The following is a 10,000-nucleotide window of genomic DNA, read 5'->3' as shown; positions in this document are numbered from 1 at the left end:
TGTGTATATGTACCCAAAATATAGAGCATTTCTACATTGGTAAATCACTGATTTAAGGTTGAACATTTCAAATCTGAGGCCCATTAAAAGTAGCAGAAAATAATGAAATATTTTGAAAAATATATAAAAAAAAATATATACAAATATAAAATGATATCATCCATCCATCCATCCATCCATCGTTTAATCACTATGATTTGAGGTTAAAGATTTTAAAGATGTTAAAAAATATTTATAAAAATATAAAAGTGCTGTCTCTCACTCCAAAGCCCCGCCCCCCACAGACATGTCAGCCAATCAGATGCCAGCAAACTGAAGCACACATAATGAGTGACATGCAGAGAACATTTCTGATTCTTCACAGATTGATGGTATTACTTAGATAGATGTTATACACTCACCTAAAGGATTATTAGGAACACCTGTTCAATTTCTCATTAATGCAATTATCTAATCAACCAATCACATGGCAGTTGCTTCAATGCATTTAGGGGTGTGGTCCTGGTCAAGACAATCTCCTGAACTCCAAACTGAATGTCAGAATGGAAAAGCAATTTTGAGCGTGGCATGGTTGTTGGTGCCAGACGGGCCGGTCTGAGTATTTCACAATCTGCTCAGTTACTGGGATTTTCACGCACAACCATTTCTAGGGTTTACAAAGAATGGTGTGAAAAGGGAAAAACATCCAGTATGCGGCAGTCCTGTGGGCGAAAATGCCTTGTTGATGCTAGAGGTCAGAGGAGAATGGGCCGACTGATTCAAGCTGATAGAAGAGCAACTTTGACTGAAATAACCACTCGTTACAACCGAGGTATGCAGCAAAGCATTTGTGAAGCCACAACACGCACAACCTTGAGGCGGATTGGCTACAACAGCAGAAGACCCCACCGGGTACCACTCATCTCCACTACAAATAGGAAAAAGAGGCTACAATTTGCACGAGCTCACCAAAATTGGACAGTTGAAGACTGGAAAAATGTTGCCTGGTCTGATGAGTCTCGATTTCTGTTGAGACATTCAGATGGTAGAGTCAGAATTTGTCGTAAACTGAATGAGAACATGGATCCATCATGCCTTGTTACCACTGTGCAGGCTGGTGGTGGTGGTGTAATGGTGTGGGGGGTGTTTTCTTGGCACACTTTAGGCCCCTTAGTGCCAGTTGGGCATCGTTTAAATGCCACGGCCTACCTGAGCATTGTTTCTGACCATGTCCATCCCTTTATGACCACCATGTACCCATCCTCTGATGGCTACTTCCAGCAGGATAATGCACCATGTCACAAAGCTCGAATCATTTCAAACTGGTTTCTTGAACATGACAATGAGTTCACTGTACTAAAATGGCCCCCACAGTCACCAGATCTCAACCCAATAGAGCATCTTTGGGATGTGGTGGAACGGGAGCTTCGTGCCCTGGATGTGCATCCCACAAATCTCCATCAACTGCAAGATGCTATCCTATCAATATGGGCCAACATTTCTGAAGAATGCTTTCAGCACCTTGTTGAATCAATGCCATGTAGAATTAAGGCAGTTCTGAAGGCGAAAGGGGGTCAAACACAGTATTAGTATGGTGTTCCTAATAATCCTTTAGGTGAGTGTATAGATATATATATTAGCGTTGTGTTGTCTTCATTACGGTCCTGAAGGCCACCCGAGACTGAAACCTCTTCATCAGCTGTTCGTCCTGCAGTGAACACACGCATGACCATGAGAGATGCATGACCTTCATTATAACTGTGTGTGTGTGTGTGTGTGTGTGTGTGTGTGCTGGAAGAGTCTCGTCGTGCATGTAAAGTAGACCCACATGTGCTGATATAGGATAATGTCCTGTCTGATAATAATAATCTAGCAAACACAGAATGCGTTCTACACACACACACACACACACACACACACACACACACACACACACACACACACATTGGTCGACGAGCTGCGTTCGGTTGCAGGAACACGTCATGTATGTAAACGGGCCTTAATATGCTGACTAATGCTTCACTTCTGTTGAGGGTTAGACTCCATGTGAACGTGCAGACGTGAATGTTGTGTGTGTTCTTGCATTACTGAGACTGAATGAAATGTCATTAAACTCGATGTGTGATTATTCAGGAAGCTTTAACTTTAACTTCGTCAGGTTTAAACTGTTGCTTCAGCGTGACAGCGTTTACTGGGAGAGAAATCTGAATGTAGGAGACTAATGTTTCTTACAGCAACAGTGTGTGTGTGTGTGTGTGTGTGTGATCAGGGCTGATGTGGAGCTCAGGCAGTTTGTGTCACAGTTTTACACAAGCTACTTTACTTAGAAACAATATATGAACATGAAGTTAAATTTCATTCTATCTTAAGTGGATGAAAATGATCTAACATTGCAGAAATAATCTTATACTTAACTTATACACACACACGCGCACACACACACACACACACACACACACACACACACACACACACACACACACACACACACACACACACATACATACTGTACTCACTCACTCACTCATTCTCACACACACACACACACACACACACACACACACACACACACACACACACACACACACACACACACACACACACACACACACACACACACACACACATATATCATGCAGTGTTAGATCATATATATATTTAATGTATGTATGTATCTGATTAATATATATACATAATGTACAAACTATTATAATTTATGTGTATTATAATATAATTAACATTTATTTATATATGTATTTGTATAAAATGATGTGTTACATAATGTTTAAAATATTTGTATTTATATTATTTTTATATTAATATTATAATTAATATACAGTATACAATATCATATTATAATTCATATTTACTTAAATAATTATTCGTATAATTTCACATTTTTATATACTTTTATTTCTTTCTTCATTCACACATTTCTATGAACTCTCTATATATAATTATTATTATTAAAAAAAATTCAATATTTTTCTTTCTTTATAGTGTCATTTAAGTTTTTATATGACCCCAAAAAGGACAAAATTTAGTATTTCATAATAATTTTTCACTTTCTCAATGACACTTACAATTAAACCGTTTTGTTTGTTTTCTGCTTCTGTGTCTTTAATATTTCTGTAAATAAAAGATCTCGCTAAATTGATTTCTGTAGAGCATGACACTGGCAATAACAAGGTCATAGTTAGCGAATACATCAACTAACCTTGAGTACAATATGAATATGATCCCTTTATGAACAGCAATCATAACTGGCCTTAAACTTTATTTCCAGAGAAAGTGTTGCTGGAGAACTGTGTTTCTCTCTCTGACCACAAACACTCCAGTGAGATGAAGCAGTCAGGAGATTTACAGTCATATCAGTCCTCCCCGTGGCTGTGTGTGTGTGTGTGTTCTCCTGTATTTATGGCTGTGTGTTGTTGTGTCTCCTCAGGATCCTGAGCAACAATAAGATCTCGGCTCTGAAGAATAACTCTTTCCTCGGCCTGAGAGATCTCGAGAGACTGTGAGTAACAATCCTCGTTTCCAGTCCTTTATAGATCTGAGTCCACCAGACGTTTCTATATCAATAACTTTATCAAATGAGGCCCATCAATCACTAGAAATATGTTTTTCAACACTCATATTATTATCTAGAGGAGCAACAGTTCGCCTGAACGCCTGATATTAACAGTCTGACATGAAATAATAGTATGAATATATATATATATATATATATATATACACTTCCAGTCAAAAGTTTCAGACTTCAGAAAGTCTCTTCTGCTCATCAAGGCTGCATTTATTTACAAAAAAAAAAAGTAATACGTGTTAAAATAAGTGTTTTCTGTGTGAATATACAGTAAAGTATAATTTATTCCTGTGATCAAAGCTGAAATTTTATACAATTTCATAAAACACACTTTTATGATGGACAGATGCACTTTTATGATGGACAGATGCACTTTTATGATGGACAGATGCACTTTTATGATGGACAGATGCACATTTATGATGGATAGATGCACTTTTATGATGGAGAGATGCACTTTTATGATGGACAGATGCACATTTATGATGGACAGATGCACTTTTATAATGGACAGATGCACTTTTATAATGGACAGATGCACTTTTATGATGGATAGATGCACTTTTATAATGGACAGATGCACTTTTATGATGGACAGATGCACATTTATGATGGATAGATGCACTTTTATAATGGACAGATGCACTTTTATAATGGACAGATGCACTTTTATGATGGATAGATGCACTTTTATAATGGACAGATGCACTTTTATGATGGACAGATGCACTTTTATGATGGATAGATGCACTTTTATGATGGATAGATGCACTTTTATAATGGACAGATGCACTTTTATAATGGACAGATGCACTTTAATGATGGACAGATGCACTTTTATGATGGATAGATGCACATTTATGATGGATAGATGCACTTTTATAATGGACAGATGCACTTTTATGATGGATAGATGCACATTTATGATGGATAGATGCACTTTTATAATGGACAGATGCACTTTTATAATGGACAGATGCACTTTAATGATGGACAGATGCACATTTATGATGGACAGATGCACTTTAATGATGGATAGATGCACTTTTATAATGGACAGATGCACTTTTATAATGGACAGATGCACTTTAATGATGGATAGATGCACTTTTATAATGGACAGATGCACTTTTATGATGGATAGATGCACTTTTATGATGGATAGATGCACTTTAATAATGGACAGATGCACTTTTATAATGGACAGATGCACTTTTATGATGGACAGATGCACTTTTATGATGGATAGATGCACATTTATGATGGATAGATGCACTTTTATAATGGACAGATGCACTTTTATAATGGACAGATGCACTTTAATGATGGACAGATGCACATTTATGATGGACAGATGCACTTTAATGATGGATAGATGCACTTTTATAATGGACAGATGCACTTTTATAATGGACAGATGCACTTTAATGATGGATAGATGCACTTTTATAATGGACAGATGCACTTTTATGATGGATAGATGCACTTTTATAATGGACAGATGCACTTTTATGATGGATAGATGCACTTTTATAATGGACAGATGCACTTTTATGATGGATAGATGCACTTTTATAATGGACAGATGCACTTTTATGATGGATAGATGCACTTTTATAATGGACAGATGCACTTTTATGATGGATAGATGCACTTTTATAATGGACAGATGCACTTTTATGATGGACAGATGCACTTTTATGATGGATAGATGCACTTTTATAATGGACAGATGCACTTTTATGATGGACAGATGCACTTTTATGATGATAGATGCACTTTTATGATGGACAGATGCACTTTTATGATGGATAGATGCACTTTTATAATGGACAGATGCACTTTTATGATGGATAGATGCACTTTTATGATGGACAGATGCACTTTTATGATGATAGATGCACTTTTATAATGGATAGATGCACTTTTATGATGGATAGATGCACTTTTATAATGGACAGATGCACTTTTATGATGGACAGATGCACTTTTATGATGATAGATGCACTTTTATAATGGACAGATGCACTTTTATGATGGATAGATGCACTTTTATAATGGACAGATGCACTTTTATGATGGATAGATGCACTTTTATAATGGACAGATGCACTTTTATGATGGACAGATGCACTTTTATGATGATAGATGCACTTTTATGATGGACAGATGCACTTTTATGATGATAGATGCACTTTTATGATGGACAGATGCACTTTTATGATGATAGATGCACTTTTATGATGATAGATGCACTTTTATGATGATAGATGCACTTTTATGATGATAGATGCACTTTTATGATGGATAGATGCACTTTTATGATGGCCAGATGCACTTTTATGATGGATAGATGCACTTTTATGATGGACAGATGCACTTTTATGATGGATAGATGCACTTTTATGATGATAGATGCACTTTTATGATGATAGATGCACTTTTATGATGATAGATGCACTTTGATGATGGACAGATGCACTTTTATGATGATAGATGCACTTTTATGATGATAGATGCACTTTGATGATGGACAGATGCACTTTTATGATGGACAGATGCACTTTTATGATGGACAGATGCACTTTTATGATGATAGATGCACTTTTATGATGGATAGATGCACTTTTAAGATGGATAGATGCACTTTTATGATGGATAGATGCACTTTTATGATGGACAGATGCACTTTTATGATGGACAGATGCACTTTTATGATGGACAGATGCACTTTTATGATGATAGATGCACTTTTATGATGGACAGATGCACTTTTATGATGGACAGATGCACTTTTATGATGATAGATGCACTTTTATGATGATAGATGCACTTTGATGATGGACAGATGCACTTTTATGATGGATAGATGCACTTTTATAATGGACAGATGCACTTTTATGATGGACAGATGCACTTTTATAATGGACAGATGCACTTTTATGATGGACAGATGCACTTTAATGGACTTAAAAAAAAATGGTGCCCATTCACTGCCATTATAAAGCTTGGAAGAGCCAGGGCATTTTTTAATATAACTCTGATTGTATATACATATACTCCTAGGATGATTTCAGTGTGAGTAAATCATGGGCTCATTTTCATTTTTGCCTGAACGATCTCTTTAAAGCTTCGAGCTGCTCAGCGGCTGCTCATGAAGATGCTGCGAATATGATGTGAGCAGAATTATGTGCTTGTATTTATTACCATTTATATCAGTTAATTGGCTCGTTAGCACATCGTTAATTACTTTAAAAAAAAAAGTTTAATTTTTAAAGGTCAGTTTAATCAGAGCGGAGTCTCAAAAATGAATTTATGATCAAATCTCTAAAGTGAATGCAGATTTGATGCTTTAAATCTACTGCAGAAATTTCATTTTATTATATGATTCATTACAATATGATTATATTGATATTAACATTTATAACTCACACAATTGTTTTCTAGTTAGCAGACGGCTTATATATAATCATTCTTGCATTCCATCATCCATCCATCCATCCATCCATCCATCCATCCATCCATCCATCCATCCATCCATCCATCCATCCATCCATCCATCCATCCATCCATCCATCCATCCATCCATCCATCCATCCATCCATCCATCCATCCATCCATCCATCCATCCATCCATCCATCCATCCATCCATCCATCCCTGTATTGTATTTTCCAAAAGGCTAATTGGCATAAATCCCAGCAAAATAAACCAACGTTTGCTAGCGCTCTTAGCATGTTGACTTTAGCTATCAGGAGTCTATCCTGAATTCAGTTTCAAATGTCAACAACAGAAAACTGTCGGACCACGATCACATGCATGAGCGTTTTACATCATTCCCCGTCTTCCTGTGCGCTCGTTGAGTCAGCGGTGAACCAGCGCGTTTGGGCCTGAGAGACAGCGCTAGATCACAGGTCATCAGTCAAACAGAAATCTGGCGCTCGACTCCAGCAGTTCCTCTGAGAGATCCTTATAACGGCCAGCTCTATTATTGGACGGAAACTGGGGCAGGAAGTGGACTTTCAGACAGTGATGTCACAGCGTGACCTTTTACACCAGCTCGGTTTCCTGTGTGTGTGTGTGTGTGTGTGTGTGTGTGTGTGTGTGTGTGTGTGTGTGTGTGTGTGTGTGTTTGTTTTTGTGATTTATGAGGACAGATATTTGTATAATGAGGTGTAGGGGAGCGCGGGGCACAACCTAACACAACCTAACCTTGGTTTTGGCTCATTTATTAAAAAAATTATTAAGTTAGATCACAACTTAATTAACAGTTAGTTAACACATCTCTGCTACAAATGAACCCAGTTTTTTCTAGGACCTTCAATTTTCATACAGTTGCACTGAAAGTGACAGAAGTGCAAATGTTACAACTTAGCCCATATGTGGGGCTAACTGTAACAGACAGAGGGTTAGTTGTAACACTTGTGTGTAACACAATTATTTTATTATTTTATCTGTATAGGTTTACTATTTTATCTGTATAGTTTGATATTGTTTGTACATCCGTATAGATATATATCCATACATCCCTCATCCAAACATCCTTCTGTTAGCTGGTGAAAAAATGCAAGCACATTTTGATTATGCGGCAACTTTCTGGTATAGTGGCTCTACGAAACGAGTCAGAAGTAAATTACAGACTGCTCAGAACAAGTTGTGTAGAATTATTCTGAGGCTTCATCCACGAATGCAATTGAATAATAATCATTTTAGGGAATTAGGGTTTTTAAAAGGGTAATTTTTCTTAAGTTGATGATGGTGAAACAAAATATTACAGAGAAATGTTCCAAAGTACTTGTATGACTACTATGTTTTCATAAGAGATGTTCATGGTTTTTCTACAAGGGCAAGGATAAATAATATAGACGTGTGTCGGTTTAAGAGTTTAATTGGGAAGAATAATTTTTTTGTATTCTAGCGCTGTTGCTTGGAATGAATTGCCTGATTGCTTAAAACAAATTCAAGAAGGTCCTTTTAGAAGAGAAGTTAAGAAATGGCTTTTTTAACTATGTTTCTAGAAGTTGTTATGTGATATGTTGTGTTGTTTGATTTCATTCCCATTATGAACTGCTCATCCATTTTTGAATACAGAGGACCACATTGGAAATAAGCCTGTGGCTTTATTGTGTATCTTATCCTCGACAGTTTTTTAAAATGTGAATGAATTGGTCTTTTGGGCTTGATTGTACTTGTTGTAACTTTTGTTGTAAAAAAAAAAAAAAAAAAAATGTATGGATCAATGTCATGGATAGAGATATTGTGAAAGGGCTGCACAGTTTTTCAATAAATAAATAAATAAAATCATCAAATATTGTAATTGCTATTGAATTATATTGGTGTGTGTCCGCTGCATGCAACATTATTATTATTATTAATAATAACAGTAATAATAATAAAAACAAGCTCAAAATCACATTTTAAAGGGTTTATTGCATGAAAAACAGGCTTTTTAATACATAAACAAGTGATCAATGCATATTTAACAAATGTGAAAAAAATCATACTTTAACATTTAAATTCCAACATTGTTTGTGAAAATTCTTTATCAAAATTTATAAGGAAACACCAGTACTTTGTTTAGGCTTGGTTTGTAGGGAATTCCAAACCTGCGTATATTCAAACGCACATAACTATAGAACCAATTCTTAATGCGCATGTGAACGCCATCAGCGTTTCTCACAGGTTCGCGTTTAAAGTCTGTGTAGAGAGAATGGTGTCGTCTTAGCGGCCCCTAATTTAATAACAAATGATCGTTGCGACGGAAGCAAATCATTCAATACTAACTTTAGATGGAAAATAACTTAACTCTGCTATAAAGCCAAAACAATCTCTGTTACCTTAAATTATACGCTTATCTCTGTAAAGCTGCTTTGAGACAATCTACATTGTTAAAAGCGCTATATAAATGAAGATGACTTGACTTGACTTGACTTGAAAGTCCAACAAAGTTAAATGTGGCAAATAAATATATAAATAAAAACTCAAAAGTTGTGTGTCTCCCTGTTTTCATGTCATCATCGCTGTACACTTGGCTTGTAAAACACAGTTTAAGCCTAGCTAAGTTGCTAGGAGTTGCTGACATGTTTCAGAATGCTGCTGTTTTAGCCAACAAGACTGTGATCACGGGAATATACAGTGAGATTTGGTGATGTACACACACAACTCAGAAGCCGGAAAAAACGTATGATGAAAAAATGTGCTTGCATGGTGTCAAAACACTCTCTGTCCAGAATCTTCACGAAATCTTATCAGAACTTTCCTCAAATCCACGGGAGAGCGTCTTCTGGCAGCGAGAGGAAGAGCGAAACACAACCTGACCCTGACTAACTGTGTGGAAGATCTGTGTTACATTTAACCCCGTGTTAGGCTGTGCCCCGCACTCCCCATTACACTGGCATTACACTGGCGTTACACTGGTGTTACACTGGCATTACACTGG

At 36.5% G+C, this 10,000-nt stretch overlaps 1 protein-coding gene across 1 annotated transcript in view; it reads left to right on the top strand.

Moving 5' to 3' along the window:
- The window catches only part of LOC308681702 (adhesion G protein-coupled receptor A2-like), a 95,779-nt gene that overhangs the window by 9,248 nt on the left and 76,531 nt on the right, over positions 1 to 10,000 (top strand). Inside the window, exon 2 of the mRNA XM_081350787.1 lies at positions 3,425 to 3,496. Coding sequence (XP_081206913.1) covers positions 3,425 to 3,496 — 72 coding nt within the window. The remainder of the gene's footprint in view (positions 1 to 3,424; positions 3,497 to 10,000) is intronic.

Source organism: Scardinius erythrophthalmus, assembly GCF_964197995.2.
Source record: "Scardinius erythrophthalmus genome assembly, chromosome: 21".
NCBI classification, from domain to species: domain Eukaryota; kingdom Metazoa; phylum Chordata; class Actinopteri; order Cypriniformes; family Leuciscidae; genus Scardinius; species Scardinius erythrophthalmus.
The sequence above is the reverse complement of the archived record's forward strand: the minus strand, read 5'-3'. Positions and strand labels throughout refer to the sequence as shown.